At 37.2% G+C, this 19867-nt stretch overlaps 1 protein-coding gene across 1 annotated transcript in view; it reads left to right on the top strand.

Annotated features, from left to right (window-relative positions):
* Positions 1-2224: 2224 nt before the first annotated feature.
* LOC121414337 (arginine/serine-rich protein PNISR-like) overlaps positions 2225-19867 on the top strand; it is a 32501-nt gene continuing 14858 nt past the window's right edge. Inside the window, exons 1-5 of the mRNA XM_041607479.1 lie at positions 2225-2294; positions 7803-7947; positions 9035-9144; positions 9934-9985; positions 18862-19310. Coding sequence (XP_041463413.1) covers positions 7872-7947; positions 9035-9144; positions 9934-9985; positions 18862-19310 — 687 coding nt within the window. The 5' untranslated portion in view covers positions 2225-2294; positions 7803-7871. The remainder of the gene's footprint in view (positions 2295-7802; positions 7948-9034; positions 9145-9933; positions 9986-18861; positions 19311-19867) is intronic.

Below are 19867 nucleotides of genomic sequence, written 5' to 3' on the forward strand. Positions count from 1 at the left end.
TTATTAATTAATTAATTATAATTATTTATTTATTTATTTATTATTTATTCATTCATTCTTCTGGTAGGAAGAAATTCCTTGAATGCTTGAGCGCTTATTGGCAGCTCAGCTAAAGCCGGGTCCGCTGTTTGGTAGAGCAGTTTTTGAAACTGAATTGGCTACTGTGGGTAATATCTGTATTATTAATATTATTATAATATATTATTCATTGATTAATTAATTAATTTATATATTTATTCATTTGTTTTCTTTATTTTATACTGCAGTGTAGGCGTGTTCAGTTATGCAAAACTGCTTTCCAAAGGCGCCCTGCAGTTTAGCAAATAACTCTACACAAAAAACAATTCAATGTATGTAACAAAACAATAAAGAAAAAACAGAAAAACAATTATTAGTGAATCAATAAGTATTATGGAATAATTTACATTGAGTTAACCCTATTCTAGTTAACTCTACATCAATAGCAACTCAATGTATGTAACAAAACAATATAGTAAAACAGAAAAACAATTATTAGTGAATCAATAAGTATTATGGAATCATTTACACCAAGTTAACTCTATTCTAGTTAACTCTACAACAATAGCAACTCAATGTATGTAACAAAACAATAAAGTAAAAACAGAATTATTAGTGAATCAATAAGTATCATGGAATCATTTACATCAAGTTAACTCTACTCTAGTTAATTCTACATCAATAGCAATAACAAAACAATAAATTAAAAACAGAAAAACAATTATTAGTTAATCAATAAGTATCATGGAATCATTTACACCAAGTTAACTCTACTCTAAAAGTAAAAACAGAAAAACAATTATTAGTGAATCAATAAGTATCATGGAATCATTTACATCAAGTTATTGATCGTTGGTGGATCTAAGGGAATCGAGGGGCCAGGGGTTTAACCCCCTGTCATAAAAAGTAACTTGTGACATAGGGCCTACATTTTGGAGCCACCTCAAATTACCGTAATTTTCTTTAAAAAATATTGGCTTGTCAAAATTTCTCAGTATAAAATGACCTTCATTTTGTGAAGCCCTTTTTTGTTTTGCTTGCCAAATTTGTCAGTCAAACACCTCCTTGGAAAAACAATAGATCCACCCCTGCATGCTCCTCTTGTCCAACTTCCTAGGCCTGTATATATCATCACTTTTAATTTCTTTTTTAATTCTGTTTTTGTTATAACAAATCGAAATAATTCACAAAATATACAAATGATTATTATAGGTGATTGCAAATCACACTTTATTTTTATGATTGTAAGTGCGGTGAGGCCAATTAAGTGATGCACTTTACCCATAAATCTTTGAAAGGGCTTTATTTTTTAAGCACCCTTGGGTGATAGGCCAATATAGGGAAGTCGTTTTTATTAAATCATGCATGTGCTTTTGTCCTTGGAATGGGCCCTTCAATCCAAACCAAAAATATGCCTCCATAATAATAGCCATGCAGGAACTGAAAGAGAGTATAAGAAATCAAGTTGAGGAAAAAAGGATAGCACTTAAAATCGCAACACAAGCTTATATTCTTATGTACCGTGATCTTAAAAAAATGGGAGACTCTTGGGGCTCTTGATTATGAATGAATGGCTTGCAGAGTTACTTATTCTTCATTTAATTTACTTCTCTCTTTATCTCAGTCTCTCCCCAGTATAGAGAAGAATAGGCATAGGGTAATTTGTCTCATTGGTTTTCAGCAGAATTGATTCTGATGTTTTTTTGTAAGTTACTTTGTGAGGGCTTGCCTGGGTCATGTGGGAAGGGAGGGGAGGACCCTCAGTGGTCCGGGGCCTGAAAGTGTGTGTGTGTGGGGGGGGGGGGGAGCTATGGCCTGAGATGACAATGACTGACCTGCTTTGTGTGTGGGATGTGCGGGTTTTGGTCGTCTTTTTATTTATTTTCTGTATTACATTTCTTAAGTTTCATTCATTGAATTGGGAAAAAAAAGATTTGTAAATTTATTTAGGCCTATATAAATATGCTTGGGGGTTATTTATGTACCTGCATGGCTTGATTGATGTAAATAAACTATGTTTGTATTTCACTGCTGTTTTTAAATGTCACCGAAAGAATAAATAGAAAATGCTTTAAAACAAGTAAAAAAAATTATTGGCCATTATTAAGTCATTTTTTTAAATGGATGCGTGGCGATTCCCCCCCAATACCCCCGAATGTTTTGATGGACATCCCCCCAAAGTGAAAAGAAAAAAAGAGGGCGCAATATCGCGATATCCGCAAATTATGATTATACATGGCGCACGTTTGAAGAGGAGTTGGTATTAGTTGGAGTCGGTAAGTCCTGCTAGTTCATGATTTTGACATAGTTAAAGTATAACATTGACTTTATAAATAATGAGATATGGTTATATAAGGAGTCATTTCCATTTTTAGGTAGAGTACATGCTTTATAATAGAGTAATCCTAACCTGTCCTTATAAGATGAAAATGCGTGTGCAATGCCAATGCCATGGCACTAAATACTGGTAAGTGGTATACTACCGGCGGTACGGTATATAAACCCAGGGACGAACTCCCGCCCGCGTAGCGGGCGGGAGCCCAGGACCTTACGTGTATGACCATTCTCACCTGACTAGCGTGAAGTATGGTCAAAATAATTCTCCGAATAAATAGTTAAAACAGAATCAAGCACTTACCACGATTATATGGATGAAGGTCTAACGAGTGGCAGTTTCCTGACATCTGGCAGTTGAGGAGCTGGTCAGAAAATTGGGATCGTCCCAGTTTACAGGGACTGTCTCAGTTTATAAGGATTTCGGCGTAGTTTCGCACCGGCCGGTTACCAGCATACCTCATCACAAATATTTGTTCCCAAATGTCATGACAAGTCTCTCAGTCACATTTCGATGTCAATATATCCACCACTTTTCAAAATATCGTGATTGGGAATGGCTGTATTTCGGCTTCGATCTCAACGTCGTTGATCGACACGGCGTAGACATCGCTTCGCGGATCGCTTGGATTCACCGTGCACCGTAATGTTGATATGAACTGAAGTTAGCAACCAAATCATGCGAACATAGATTCGCATGCGGCATGCTGGCAGTTTGTTCGCCACATTTTCGTATGATTAGGTTGCTAACTTCAGTTCATATCAACATTATGGTGAATGCACGGTGAATCCAAGCAATCCACGAAGCGATGTCTACGCCGTGTCGATCAACGACGTTGAGATCGAAGCCGAAATACAGCCATTCCCGATCACAATATTTTGAAAAGTGGTGGATATATTGACATCAAAATGTGACTGAGTGAGAGACTTGTCATGACATTTGGGAACAAGTATTGGTGATTAGGTGTGCTAGTAATCGACCGGTGCGAAACTGCATTAGCGCCAGGATTTCTTCACACAAGAAATCTAGGAAAGTTCATTCACCTGTCAAGTGCCGATACCAATCAAGTGTGCTAGTCAATGTAAACATATCAGGTTTCATAACAAGATTATTGGAAGACGGTAAGTCATGAAAAATAGATGGTGAACTGGGGGAATTGAGGTCACTGAATCTATTTTTAGCACTCTCAATTTCCGTAATTGCTGTCTTTGTCCCGTAGGGGGAGTGAAAAAAAAACGTCCCCATAAACAAGGACAGTCTCAATTTATCAAGACATGATTTGTCTTGGTTTATGAGGATATCCTTGTTTTCTGGGACAATCCCAATTTTTGGACCAGTGCCTCTACTGTCTGGGCACAAACTGGAACCTCAAAAAAACAAAAAGTTCTCTCCTACCCCCGTCTCGATCGGCCATTTTTGTTATGAATCATAACAAAATGGACGATCGAGACTGGGGTAGAAGGAGAGAACTTTTCTTTTGTTCTTCGCCAACGTTATGGACACGTGCCTTGGATAAACTTTACTCCTTGTGAACTACCCTCCCCTAGACAGGAATAACCGTCATTTCTGGGTATTTATTCAACAATTTCTGACAGTTTACTGTAATCCCCATTCACCCACGGTAAAGTGTCCGTGTGGGCTCCCATTTGTTATAACACCAGCACTTTTGTCAATCCAGAGTCCAAAGTTTGGGGCTATATAACACATCGAGGTTACACTGCACTCTAAGGATATATAAACTACAAATTAAAAATATAAAACTATTTAACATAAGACTAGTTTAAACGATATTGATGAAAATGCATGAAAATTATACTTTACCGTTGTTTAGTTGGGAAAAGCACAGCGAAATCGATCCAAATGGCAGCCAAACTATGAAATATTTACAAACGAACGGAGAGGGCGTCAACAATTTACGAATGTGATATCGATATTGCATTCCACCAGCACACCAGAGGTGCCGTGGCCGAGTGGTCTTAGGCGCCTGGCTATACATGGAAAGTCCGGGGTTCGATCCCCGGCTATGCCCGTGAGCAAGGCCCTTTTATCCTGCTTTCAAATAAATGGAAATGCTATATGCATTATTGGTAACTAGGTGTGCACTTGTTTAAAAAAAAAAAAAAAAAAACACCTACAAGGCAATAATATGATACGATACACTACACGAAGACAAACGATACTAGTTATAATCGCGATACATCGAGACATTAACGATAATGACCTCATTCAAGATGGCAACTTGCAAGAAAAACCGTCAAGTCAGGAGAAAATGTCTTAGATGACAGATTTCTCAATCATCCAGTGGATTTTTTTTCAATAACTCCGGTCCAAGGTATGCAATTACTTAAGTTATTTATATTTCCCTGATGATGAAACTAGAAATTTCGCTCAAAAAACAGTTTTAAATCGCGATCTATAACGCTAGTTCACTATACGTTGTCTGTAACCCACGGGCCCCTAACTCTTCAGTCTATGTATGGTGAGTGGAGCCAACGTAGTTCAGCGGAACAACCAAAATACAGAGACTGAAGCTTTTGGTCTAACACTCCCCCTGCCCCCAAAATAAAAGAAACTGGTATAGCATGAATCTTGAATCTGTACCATTCGATTGGTTAATATTTATGTGTCTGTGATATGTTATAAAAGTGAAGCCCAGGAAAAAAAAGTGTGCCTGAAAAATCATTTTTACGTGCTTTAAAAATTGATAAAGTGACTGGAAATATGAAGCTTAAATTAAAGGAGAATGAAACCTTTGGAACAAGATAGCTTGTGTGAAAACAGAAAAATTAAAGAAACAGATCCATGAAAGTTTGAGAGAAATCGGACAAATAATGAGAAAGTTATGAGCATTTGAATATTGCCATCACTAATGCTATGGAGATCCTTATATTGGCAATGCAACTAAGATGTGTGATGTCACTTGTGAACAACTCTCGCTATAACATTCACTTAAAGCCTGTGTATAGCTTTGGTAAAGGGTCAGTAATGTGATTGATAATCGAATATCATCTAATATGACAGTCTTACTGAAGCGTAGAGACCGTTAGATATTTTTCCAACTGCACTTCTCTGAGAAAATTTCAAATATTCAAATCTTGGATATATAGCGCCCTCTCTCGGCGATGCTTGTTTTAAATTAAAAAAATGGGCATTTAAGCACTTATCTTATAAATTTAGTGATTAGATATTCAAAAGTTACAGACTAAGAACATATCTTGAAAGTTTCAGCCCATTCCATGATTTGGAATAGGATTTAATTGAAAGACAAAAACACACAGATATTTTAATTTGATCGGGTGACCCGATCAAGTTAAATTTCCATGTAAAATCGCAAAATTTATCCTGTAAAACTCATTTTCATTTCATATCCTCCACATCATAACTGTTATAGGGCATATCCATTCATATTAGCTAGCAATGAATTGGAATAGTGATAGGTGCATTTTGGTGGATTTACCAAAACTATACACAAGCTTTAAATACCTCTTATCACATCTATTAGTAGATCATGTGTTCTTTCTATAGGAGGGCATGTAATACAGATTTTTAAGAATACATCATGGATAAAGAATTTGTATCCTCATAAGAAAAAGCAAAAAGAGAAATTTTGATGGTATTTTATAGTCTATCAAAGGGAAAGTTGTTCAGTTGTGACATCACACGTCCTTGTCGCATTGCCAATGGGAGGATCTCCATTGCATTAGTGATTGCACTATTCAAATGCTCATAACTTTCTCATTATTTGTCAGATTTTTCTCAAACTTTCTGTTCTTATTCTTTGATATTTCTGTTCCAACACAAGCCTACTTGTTCCAAAGGTTTCATTCCCCTTTAATGTCATCACAATCAGTACACTATGTAATCTCAGTATATTGAGTAAATGTTAAATTTTTTTAGTCAAAGATATCTTTGAAAGTGTCTGCAATTTGATTTTTTTCCTAGGGTGTTTTTTTTTCATCCATATGAACAGTATTAAATTCAACATGAATCAAAGTCCAGTAAGTTTTTTAACAAGATCTTTGTAATATGAGCCTATGCCTGTAAAGGGATGGTCCGGGCTAAAAATATTTATATCGAAATAGAGTACATGTAAGTTCACTGAGCATAATGCTTGAAAATTTCATCAAAGTCGGACTACAAATACTGAAGTTATTGAATTTTAAAGTTAATCAATATTTTGTGAAAAAAGTTATAGGCACGTCATCATGAATGTTCATTAGGTGGGCTGATGATGTCATATCCCACTTTCCCTTATGTTATTACATGAAATCATGTTTGATTCATTTTTTCATACATGTGGAAATGATGTGTCTCAATTATGATGAAATAAGTTGCGGCAACACAACTAATGTACTTAATCAGTTGTCAATCCAATTATTTTAGGTCTTGGTAGACAAATTTTGAATAAACCTAATTTCATATAATAAAATACAAAAGAACAAGTGGGGATATGACATCATCAGCTCACCTAATGAATATTAATGAAAACATGCTTAGAATGGTTTCACCGGAATATTGCAAATCTTTATTAAAAATTCAATAACTTTGTTATCCGATTTTGATCAAATTTTCAGCATTTTGCTTTGAATTTTACTATATCGAAATATAAACATCTCCAGCCTGGACCATCTCTTTAACCCTAACTAGGCTGGGGTATTTTGGGAGTTCATATGGCTGGGGGGGGGGGCTCCCAGGCCCCTCCCTAAGATCTCGGCCGTCGACCGCGCGATCGCGCCGAAAATTGGCACGTGGGTTGCCTAGGATATAATCTACAAGATTGTATATTAATTTATTTCATGCGAATTGCTGTTAAGTGATTATGCTAATTTATGCGTAATTAGTATGCGAAATCATACTTTTTCCTATAACTCTTTAAATAAAGCTCCAAATGTACTAATTTTTGGTATAGAAACTCTTTGTGGTGTTCTTAGCAAGTGTACATGAAAAAAATTGCGATATCGAATAATTTTCTTATGTATTATATCGTTTTTTGCAATTATGTATTTCTTTGTTTTTTGACCGTTTGTTTTTCATTGTTTTTTCAATGAAATTTGTTGGGGACTCTTCTGTGATCATAAAAAGCATAAAATGAATAAATTTAGACTAGCAAAACTAAAAATAATCATGCATTTATGAATTTTGGTTGAAAACACAATTTGCATTGACTTTGTACACAAAATCATGTTTTTTTTGCAATTTTTGGTCTGACATGCACTTACATAATGTTGCGTAATTTTGGAACCACGTACCCGGATGACCCAAAATTGGTCTCAAAAGTTGCGCAAGACTTGAAAGTAAACAGTCAGCGAACGGCGCGTTCAAAAAAATTTGCGCGGCGAAAATGTTGCGCAATTTGTTGAGGGGGGGCCTCCGAGGCCCCCCCGGCCTAGATGGGGTTAAGCTTATCTACATGTATTCTAACTGCAACATGTATCACTTGTTCTTATAGTTTCACTACAGATGAGCACCCAGCCGTGTCATGATATTTTGAGTCTTACAGGGCATTGAAGAGATCGCAATGTGGCCTGTCAACCAATGGCAAGGGCATGGACAATGGGGCATGCAAGCCCAGCAGCAATACCAAGCAAATGCGGGTAAGTTTTTTTCAGAGGATTAGTTTATTTTTACTCAAGGGTACATGTACGTTGTTTGTTCATGAAAAGAAATATTGATTTCAAAATTTCAGTTTTCACTGACTAAAATGTTAAAAGTAGGGAGAATTGTTTTCCGTTTACCGGTAATTCAAAACAGAAAATCCATTTTAGATCTTTACATTTAAAATAGAATCCATATTTATTGCTGTGTATACTTTCTATTAAAGACATGCGTGCATTACCATCAGGGGTGTGAGAGTTCAGGTTTTTAGCTGATTTCAGATTTTTTGTTGTGATTTTCAGCTTATTTTTGGCTTTTCTCTGGACAAATAGTTTGGGAGCTCTCACTATTTCAGACTTCTTCAACTCTCTTCAGCTTTTTTCAGATATTTATATTTGCGACCACTCACGCCCCTGTATCATTCAAGTGGGCATAGATGTGAGCCTGGGGTTAGATTCCCAGCCACTGCACCTACATGTATGCCATCAGTAAGGAATGTACCGATAATCAGCTGCCCTCTTTTATCCTACATTCAAATACATGGAAATGGTAAAGCAATCTTGGTAACAGTGTGTTCATTTGTTTAAAAAAAATTAAAAAGAATAAAAGAAAACAATATTGCTGTATTTTTTAAAACATGAACAAAGTTTTTTATCACCATCCTCATGGTTCAGATGATAGATGTAGAGATGCAACTTAGGACTTTGATTTTGCATTTCAATATTTTTTGTTTATAAATAGCTCTAAAAACCGACATACTGAAGCTTTTGGACATGCACTAATCAGAGTAAAATCGCATGAATGACTGGAACGCTTGAGCGAAACAATATGTAATTCATGGCTGGTACTAAGTCTGAATTATATACCTTGACACTGTTGACAGCCAATCTCAGCTTGCCGTTCAACGTCCATTGTCTCGTTCGGTTCTAGTATATATTGTTTCGCTCTAGTGCTCTAGTCTTTCATGTGTTTTTATTCTGATGAGTGCATGTTGAAAAACTTCACTTTGCCAGTTTTGAAGGCTATTTTTTATGATTTTGTGGTAGCATACACTTTATTTTTTGTTTGCTCAATCTATGTGACCAGCCACCGACTGGGCAGCCTTGGCACAAGAATGGATCCGACAGAAAGAATCAACAGGACCTCCAACGTCTCATCCCCCTGCAGAAGTGGAGCACCCTCCCTTACCCACGCAGGTGAGTACTAAAACATAATGATGATCGTGATGCTGATGATGATGGTGATGGTATAAGTGATAATGGTGATGATGAAGATCATGATGATGATGATGATGGTGGTTGTGATTATGATGGTGTTGATGATGATGGTGATGATGAAGATGATGATGATGGTATTGATGAAGATGATGGTGATGGTGATTGTGATTATGATGATGATGGTGATGGCGATAATGGTAATGATGGTGATGATGATGAAAGTCATGATGATGATGATGATGATTATGTTGATGATCATGGAGATGATGATTATGATGATGTTTATGATGATGATTATGTTGATGATCATGAAGATGATGATTATGATGATGTTTATGATGATGATTATGATTATAACAATAATGAGACTACTACTATTATTAGTAATTCCAGGACATTGCTCCTGCGACGTTTGCTTTGCTATAACTTCTACACACTAATCAAATAGGGGATCTCGAGTTTGAATCCCAGTTATGATGACATTTCCTTCAGCACGAAATTAATCCACATTATGCTGCAATTAGTCCAGGTAAAGTGAATGGGTACCAGGCAAGATGATTCCTTGCTTGCACCAAGCACCTTTGTGTACAATAACTACAGCTGGGGTCAAATATAGTGCACCATTGAATAAGAGATTACCAAACATGATGTGAATTGTCATGTAGGGTAGGCTAACGAGGTATTATTTTCGTATATCGACCAGATACCCATCCCGAGAATCCCCATGTAGTGTAAACTAATAAGGTATTATTTTTTTATATCGACCAGGTCCCTCCATCAGTACCAGCCCCACCTCTGGATAATGTAGGCAACAAAGAAGGTAAGATTTTTAATCTGAAGATACCACCCAAATCCTTCCAACATCTTCTTTCAAAGTTCTTGGCCTTGTCAGAATATGACCTTTTCCCACATGCTCTCTTTGATGTTAGTAGTCCAACATCAACTAATATTTTCAGAAAACGGTACGTTGGAGACATTTCACAGATAAGTATGTGAAATGTGAATTTTCTGCAAGTTTAGGAGGAGGCTCTTCCTGCCCAGTTAACTATAACCACCCTTAAAAACCCATGTTAAAACCCTTTTTTTTCTAAATGTACTTTATACTCAGACCTAGTGTAAAGTTTGGTGGTCAGATATATTTGAGAACAAACGACTTCCTCAGTTTTTGCCCAATGCTTTCAAGGCTTACCTGACAAATTGGTTTTTTAGGGTGTGTAAATGCTTCCATTGCGAGGACAGAATCTGCGTTTTCAAATGTTTCAAAATGCCAATCATAAACATGGTTCTGGGGGTGCTGTTTATGCTTAAAGGGGAAGTTCACCCTGAAGAAAACTTTGTTGTAAAAATAGCAGAAAAAATCGTAAAAAATATTTATGAAGGTTTGAGGAAAATCCGTTAAAGAGTAAGAAAGTTATTAGAGTTCAAAGTTTGGGATTTGTGACGTCATAAACGAGCAGCTGCCCCATGTGTTATGTAATATAAAATGCAGGAATTTCAAATTTTGTATAGTTCCTGATGACTTAATTTTGTTTTCTATTCATTATCGGGTGTGAAATGATTTGTCTATTGATACACAAAAGGTACAGTGAAAACCATTTTCAATTTTCTGAGGAAATGACATTTCATAGATTTTTTACCATTCGCCATGTAGGAATGCTGCTCGCATATGACGTCACAAATCAAATAATTGAAATTTGAATAACTTTTTAATTATTTGATGAATTTTTCTCAAACCTTCGGCAATATTTTTTATAATTTTTTCTGCTATTTTTACAATAAAATTTTTGTCAGGGTGAACTTCCCCTTTAACTTTGCAGAGGCTGAATCACAAACTCCAACTGGCTTCGCATCTTAATTTTCGTTGAGCAGGAAAACGAGGTCAAATTGGGCGCCTTTTTAAAATTCTTTTTTTTTAGTGTTGTATGGGGAAGGTACGTGGACAATTATTTAAACAAACAATTTCTGATATTTTAGTCATTGCATGGAGCTACTTGACATAGCCATATAATTTCTACCGTGGTGAAGGTGATAGTGAGAAAAAAAACATTAAAGTATACATAATAAAATGATAAAACAGCTATTTGTTTATTGCTACTGGGGCACCTGGTGATGTCTTCTTATTATCACTCATGTGCCAGGTTTTTTGTAACTCCCTCAACATTCATCGTGATGACAAATTGGAAGAGTAATACTAGTGATAGTAGTTACATCAATTACTACACATGCAAGTGTAACAAGGGAGATGAGAGGTAACTCCGTGGAGGTAACATGCGATCATGGAGCAATGCGACAGTATTTGCCCATGGATTTTCATCTCACCTGGAGCATGTACCAAATATCGTAATCTAAATATGTTTATGATCGCGTACTTCCCCAGAATGCCTGATTCTGGTCAAATGACGTTGTTACGATACTGCAACAAATAACAAGTAAATTTGATTTTTAATTTTCTCTTTTTTTTATTACAGGAGATAATTATACATAAATAAAACAAATAATGATCTTACATAAATCTCTTGAAGTGTCCGATGTAAAATCCCGACGTGATGATGCTATATCCAAATATTAATCCAAATGATAAATATCCCAGTTGACTGGCGAAAATTCACAATGATGGCGATGATGAAACTGATGTTGAAGTCCGATGAATAATAAGAGTCACTGCAACGAGTTGAAATGTCCGTGAAGACGATGTTGATGATGATTAACAGTCAATTTCAGCAATCCATGGGTTGAAGCGTGTTCATTGAACAGGTTGATGATGTTGATGATCTCGATGAGAACTGATAATTTCTCAAAATAACTGCAAACAGTTCATTGATGCATAAACTACTCTGATCTGATCTGGTGAAGTGATCTCATATGATGTGATGGTGTGATCTAATATGATGTGTTGATAATCTTGAAGAATCCGCCAGCTTTATATAGTTTGCAGCTATTCTTCTAGAACTCACTATTAAGGAAGGTTCTAGCATTTTCTTTAAAAAACTTTCTCCTTTCAGGAGCAGTCAAAATCCAGAACACTCTTGAATGACCTCATTGAAATCAAGAGTGTCAATAGCATAGCTAAGCCTATTGTTCCTAATCTCTATTCAGAAATAACAATACAACTCCTTGGCCTTTTAAATAGGCAAGGCCTGCATAATAAAAAGACATTCTTGAATGTTCTTTACAATTCTTGGCTAACCTTAAAAGGAAATAACTAATAGATGAATGTAATTGCTTTTACAATTCTTCTAAAATTATTCTTATATGTAACACCTCCCCCACCGGAGAAAAGAAAGCTTTACCGTAGTAAAGGTTTCTTTAAGATTACTTTTTTCTTTTAACTGTTCAAAGTCATCTTGATAAATCATTTACAGTTATCGTGTACAAAGATATAGTACTTAATGAACATGTTAAAATAAATGAACATCAAAGATGTTTTCTTTAAATGACACACTTGGTCAAAATCATGAATAATTTCACTTTTTATACTCTTGATAGAGCATCAGCAATTACATTATTCTTTCCCTTTATGTGTACAATTTTCAAAGGGAATGGTTGGAGCATTAGGCTCCATCTATACAGTCTTTGATTCTTTGTTTTGAATTTCTCCAAAAACACAAGAGGATTGTGGTCTGTATAGACTGTAATCTCTCCATTGGTTAGATACACCTCAAACTGCTGAAGGGCTAGTACGAGACTCAGGGCCTCTTTTTCAATAGTTGAGTATTTCTTTTGAAACCGATTGAGTTTCTTAGAGAAGTAGCACACTGGTTTTTCGATGCCTTCTTCATCTTCTTGGAGCAATACTGCTCCTACTCCAACATCACAAGCATCAATAGCTACTTTGAATGGCTTTGTGAAGTTTGGAGCTGCCAAAATAGGCTCATTCACCAAAATGGCCTTTAATTTCTCAAACGATCTTTGACATTCGTCAGACCAAACATACTTCACTTTTGCCTTCAGCAGGTTTGTCAGAGGACTAACCACAGTACTGTAATTTGGAACAAATTTCCTGTAGAAGCCGCTCATACCTAAGAATCTGAGCAATTCTTTCTTAGTTGTGGGAACTGGGAAGTCTAAGATAGCTTGTATCTTAGCTTCTCTTGGTAGCACTTGCCCTTGACCAACCACATGACCAAGATATGTGACTTTTGCCTTGGCAAATTCACTCTTCATCAGATTCACTACTAGATTGGCTTTGTCCAGCCTGTCAAACAGTGCTCGCAAATGATTCAGATGATCATTCCAAGTATCACTGTATACTAGGATGTCGTCAATGTATACGACACAATTGTCAAGTCCGGCAATCACTTGATTTGTCAACCTTTGGAAGGTTGCTGGTGCATTTTTCATTCCAAAAGGCATGACTTTGCATTGAAATAAGCCTTCAGGTGTGACAAAGGCTGATATCTCTTTGGCTCGGTCAGTCAGTGGCACTTGCCAATATCCTTTAAGCAAGTCTATCTTTGTGATATAGGCAGAATTTCCAACTCTATCAATACAATCTTCTAACCTAGGAATTGGATACGAGTCAGTCTTAGTTACTGCATTTACCTTCCGGTAATCAATGCAAAATCTCTGAGAGCCATCTGGCTTTGGAACCATTACAATGGGAGAACTCCAACTACTCTGACTCGGTTCGATTATGTCATTTTCTAACATAAACTGTATTTCATTATTCACCATTTCCAACTTGCTTGGATTGAGCCTATAAGGATTCTGTTTGATAGGTCTTACATCACCTACGTCTACATCATGTACATTCAAAGGTGTACGACCTGGTTTGTCTTTACACACATTTTCATATTTTCTTAACAGGCCAGATATATCATTTCTCTGATCTTCAGGCAGGTGTTTTAATGCCTCATCCATATTTCTTAACATCTCTGAGTTAGACAACTTTACACCACATGGTTCGTTCTTAGATACATCTGTATAAGACAATTCATTATCTGTCTTTCCATAGCATTCTTCTTCATGTACATCTACATGTTTTTCTTCTTCTTTGACCTGTGTTGTACCTATTGGCTGACTAGCCTCTCGCTCAAAGTATTCTTTCAACATGTTTACATGACAAACTCTTTGAGACTTTCTTCGATCAGGGGTACTGATCACATAGTTGACATCATTCAATTTCTTTTTGACTATGTAGGGACCACTAAACCTAGCTTTCAAGGGCTCACCTTGCAAAGGCAACAACACTAATACTTTGTCTCCAGGCTTGAAACTTCGCTCTTTTGCATTTTTGTCAGCATGAGCTTTCATTTTTCCCTGCGACTCTTTCAAGTGTTCCTTAGCCACATCACAAGCTTTTGAGAGCCTTTCTCTAAACTTTGACACATAGTCTAGAAGGTTTACATCATCATCCTGAACCATAAACCTCTCTTTGATAAGCTTTAGAGGACCCCTAACCTCATGACCATAGACTAATTCAAATGGACTGAAACCTGTGGACTCATTCGGGGAATCCCTAGTTGCAAACAGTAGGAATGAGATCCCTTTATCCCAGTCATCGGGATAGTCTTCACAATAAGCCCTAATCATGGTCTTCAAAGTCTGATGATAGCGTTCTAACGCTCCTTGGGACTGTGGGTGATAAGCAGAGGATTTGATCTGCTTTATTCCCAACTCCTTCATAACTTGCTGAAATATTCCTGACATGAAATTTGACCCTTGATCAGATTGAATTTCCTTCGGCAGACCGTACCTAGTGAAAAACTGCACTAACGCCTGCACCACTGTCTTCGCAGTGATACTCCTCAAAGGTATCGCCTCTGGAAACCGTGTAGACAAGTCCATAATCGTCAGGAGAAATCTGTGACCCGACCTCGTTCTGGGTAAGGGTCCGACACAATCAACAAGAACCCTAGTAAAAGGTTCATCAAATGCAGGAATGGGTATCAATGGAGCAGGCTTGATAGAAGGCTGTGCCTTACCAATAATCTGACATGTATGACATGTCTTACAGAAATGCACAACATCTTTGTGCATCTTAGGCCAATAGAAATGCCTCATAATTCTATCTTCTGTCTTCCGAATACCGACATGACCTGCCATAGGTAACTCATGAGCCATTTTCAGAATATCTGTGCGGTAACAAGGAGGAACTACAACCTGGTGAATTATACACCAATCTTCATCAGCTGGTCTCCGGGGAGGTCTCCATTTCCTCATCAAAATGTCATCTTTGACATAAAAGCACTCAGGAACCTTATCAGCCTCAGCCTCAGAACATGCTTTCTGTGACAAGCTTTTTAATTCTGGGTCTGCCTGTTGTGCCTGTACAAGGGAGGATTTACTAAACAAACTATCATTGTTAGCAACAGAGCCTTCAACACTATCCCCATTCAAATCCTTGAAAAAGGTTTCAGCTAACCAGACATCAGTACTCTCCTCTACATCAGCAGATTCCGCATCATCCTTTTCAGCTCTACGAGTCTGAGACCTAGTAACAACACAATCCGGGAAAATCCCTGGAAAATCTTCCTGCAACAATTCAGTTTCAGCTACCTCAACGGGCTTCTCCGAAACCACTGGAGATGCAACAACTTTATCTCCAGCCAAGTCGTTACCTAACAAGAAATCAACACCTTTCATGGGTAATTCTGGAACGACACCAACAGTCACAGGACCACTAACTAGGTCACACTTTAAGTCGACCTTATGCAAAGGAACCGACATGAAATTTGGGCCAATACCTTGAACTAAGACGTTGGCATTCTCTGAACTCTCCGGAGGGAGAGCCGAATCACCTGGCACCATCAGGGACTGTGCAGCCCCTGTATCCCTAAGGATCACCACTGACCTACCAGCAGCACCAGTTGAACAAGGGGATACTTCACCATCATGCAAAAAACTTCTAAAAGTTTCATCAACCTGTTTGACTTTATCAGCAAATACCAGAGAAACACTCTCAACATCTTGATTGGGCTCTGATGGAACAAACTCCATCGAGGGAACACTTGTTTGCTTGACAAAACCCATGTCTTTCTTAACTTTGGTTGGCATTCCAACCAATTTCCAACATGATTCTTTCAAATGTCCCGATTTATGACAATGAGTACAAATTTTGGAACTACGACTCTCAGACCGTTTGGTTGATTCTGTGCCCCCACTAGCCTGATTCTTATTAGCGTCTTTGTCCTTGCTTGCATATTTTCCCTCACTAGGTTTATTGTGGGATTCAAATGACCCTTTACCTTTCTTTTTCCAATAATTCTTGAAAGGAGGCCTATCTCCACTACCTTTATGTGTGACCTCAAATTCATCAGCTACTATGGCTGCTTTACTGACTTCAGTAACTCTATGGTCATCTAAGTGAGATTTAATGCCAAAAGGAAGACTCTTTTTGAATTCTTCTAGGAGGAAAACTTCCCTAAGGTGAACAAAGTCTTTGTCAACTTTCAGTGATCTGTACCACTTATCGAACATCATTTCTTGTTCCCTAGCAAATTCAACATACGTCTGGCCTGTTTGTCTTTGCATGTTCCTAAATTTATGTCTGTACGCTTCTGGTACTAACTCATATGCATTGAGAATTGTTTCTTTTACTGTAGCATAGTCACATGATTGCGTTTCAGAGAGCGAAGAATAGACTTTTGCAGCCTTTCCAACAAAAACACTTTGAAGGAGAAGAGTCCAGTATTCCTCGGGCCAATTCAGTCTCTTGGCCACTTTTTCAAATGACACAAAATATGTATCAACTCCCTCTTCATCAAATTTTGGCACAAGGCGAATGTTTTTCGCCACATCAAAGCCTTGGGGAGATTTATCTTTGGCAGAGTTAGTATTTGCATGGGCTAACTCCATTTCTTTCAACTTTAACTGGTACTCCAATCTCATTTTCTCCATTTCAATGTTTTCTCTCATTTTCACTTCCATCTCAAACTTTGCCAGTTGAATCTGAGCATCATCTGAAACAGTAACAGAAGTTTCAGACTCCTCTGTAAGCTTCATGTGACTAGCTAACAAGTCAATTATCTCTGCCTTCTTTAATCCTGGGGCTAGAGATACACCCAAATGATCACAAACTGTTATCAAATCATCTTTCTTCAGTGACTTCAAATGATCATATGACAATTCTGTCATTGCAAGAAATTCTTCAACATCAAATGTAGCCATAGTGAATATACACAAATACAAGCACGTAATAACACAGTACAGTATATTCTAGAACTTTCCAAAATGTTTCCAATTCAAATTGGCTTTTGTTTCAAATTGACTTTCGTCTCAAATTTGGATTTCGTTTCAAAATTGCCTTGGCTTGTACAAATTTGGTTTTCGTTTCCCGGACAACTGGTTTTAGTTTCAAATTGGCTTGTACAAATTTGGTTTTTGTTTCCCGGACAAGCCCCCAAAATTATTTGTTACGATACTGCAACAAATAACAAGTAAATTTGATTTTTTAATTTTCTCTTTTTTTTATTACAGGAGATAATTATACATAAATAAAACAAATAATGATCTTACATAAATCTCTTGAAGTGTCCGATGTAAAATCCCGACGTGATGATGCTATATCCAAATATTAATCCAAATGATAAATATCCCAGTTGACTGGCGAAAATTCACAATGATGGCGATGATGAAACTGATGTTGAAGTCCGATGAATAATAAGAGTCACTGCAACGAGTTGAAATGTCCGTGAAGACGATGTTGATGATGATTAACAGTCAATTTCAGCAATCCATGGGTTGAAGCGTGTTCATTGAACAGGTTGATGATGTTGATGATCTCGATGAGAACTGATAATTTCTCAAAATAACTGCAAACAGTTCATTGATGCATAAACTACTCTGATCTGATCTGGTGAAGTGATCTCATATGATGTGATGGTGTGATCTAATATGATGTGTTGATAATCTTGAAGAATCCGCCAGCTTTATATAGTTTGCAGCTATTCTTCTAGAACTCACTATTAAGGAAGGTTCTAGCATTTTCTTTAAAAAACTTTCTCCTTTCAGGAGCAGTCAAAATCCAGAACACTCTTGAATGACCTCATTGAAATCAAGAGTGTCAATAGCATAGCTAAGCCTATTGTTCCTAATCTCTATTCAGAAATAACAATACAACTCCTTGGCCTTTTAAATAGGCAAGGCCTGCATAATAAAAAGACATTCTTGAATGTTCTTTACAATTCTTGGCTAACCTTAAAAGGAAATAACTAATAGATGAATGTAATTGCTTTTACAATTCTTCAAAAATTATTCTTATATGTAACAACGTTTACAAACGCTCCTTTTTTTAATTTTACGATCGGCGTATTGAAACATCGTTTAAGTGAAAGTAAGCATAGACGCAACCATGTTTTGGACTAATTAGGTATGGAAACGCTGTTTTTGGCCTGAAAAGTGGAAGCATAAACACGTTCTTAGTGAATATGTGCAAGGCTCCTTTTGTTTTTGAATACGTTGGTTTCTCCATTGTCATGGTGATAGCATAATCTTGTAGAGGAAACTACCTCCATTTTTGCCCAATACTCATGAGACTTGCTGTCCACATTTGATCCTTTTGAATATGGCAACGATATGTTAACAAAATGGTATTATACGTTCCTCACTTAAAATTGTTTTGATAGATATGGGTAATAAACACCTATCTGGTTTGATAAGTTTCTTTCAGTTATTTTCTCACTTTCTCATAATAAAACATGGAGCAATGTATCTCAAATTGTGATACTGAATTTCACCTTTGATTGTTTGTTTCAGGTGGAGATGGCATGATGCACCTGCTACCACCCCCACCCCCACCTCCACCCCCAAAGAGCATGGCAGCAGACCAACAACACCCCCCTCACTTACCCCCTACAAGTGCACCTATGGCCTGGGACTGGAATCACCAAAAACCTAGCACACATTGGCATCAGCAACAGCAGGAGCAGGAGCAGCAGCAGCAGCAGAATTTCTCCACACCACCACCGCCACCACCCCCTGGCCCACCCCTGGGTCCTCCCCAGGGTCAACCCCCGCCGATGGTCGCCCCTCAGAGGTTTGACTACGCCCATGGTGCGGGTAACAGTAGCTCGTTAAAGAGGTTTGATCACCATGGTGATGAAGGGAGAGGTTTAGCCCCTCCTCCTTTCCACCACCATTCCTCTATTCCTGCCGAGAGATTTGACTATAATCATGGTGGGCAAAGCAATGAGTACCAACCCCAGGTATGTATTTAGACCCGAGTCGTTATTTTTATTAAAAAAAAAAATTATATGCAACGTTTTATGGTAACCCATGGGACAAAAAAAAAAGTAGAGAAAGGAAAAGATTTTTTTCCACCAAAACATCATGACTTCCATGAAATACACATCAACTGTTAATATTTCATTACTTTTGTTAAGTTATAGTTTGGATGCTATCGAGAAATGAGAGTTATTCCCTTTCTTGATTCCGAAAGATTTATTTAATACACGAAATTTCCATTGATGTTAATAGACTACAAACACCAATATGTACATATGGGACTTGAATGGGACTAGATCACATTCTGGAGAAGCCATCCAAACAAATATTGTCATTGTGGGTATAAAATACATTTTAGGCCAATAGATATCCAAGTATTCTTGAATCTTTGATTTTGAACTCAATAATAGTTTTGGGACTTTAGTTTGGACTTGAATTAAAAAGATTGTATTGGCTGTAAAACAGATCCATAGGGCTGGCCAATGAACATCTGCTTTACCCATAATGCTGATGGAAAATAGACCAGGGTCCTGTAACA

Source organism: Lytechinus variegatus, chromosome 4, assembly GCF_018143015.1.
Source record: "Lytechinus variegatus isolate NC3 chromosome 4, Lvar_3.0, whole genome shotgun sequence".
Taxonomy (NCBI): Eukaryota; Metazoa; Echinodermata; class Echinoidea; order Temnopleuroida; family Toxopneustidae; genus Lytechinus; species Lytechinus variegatus.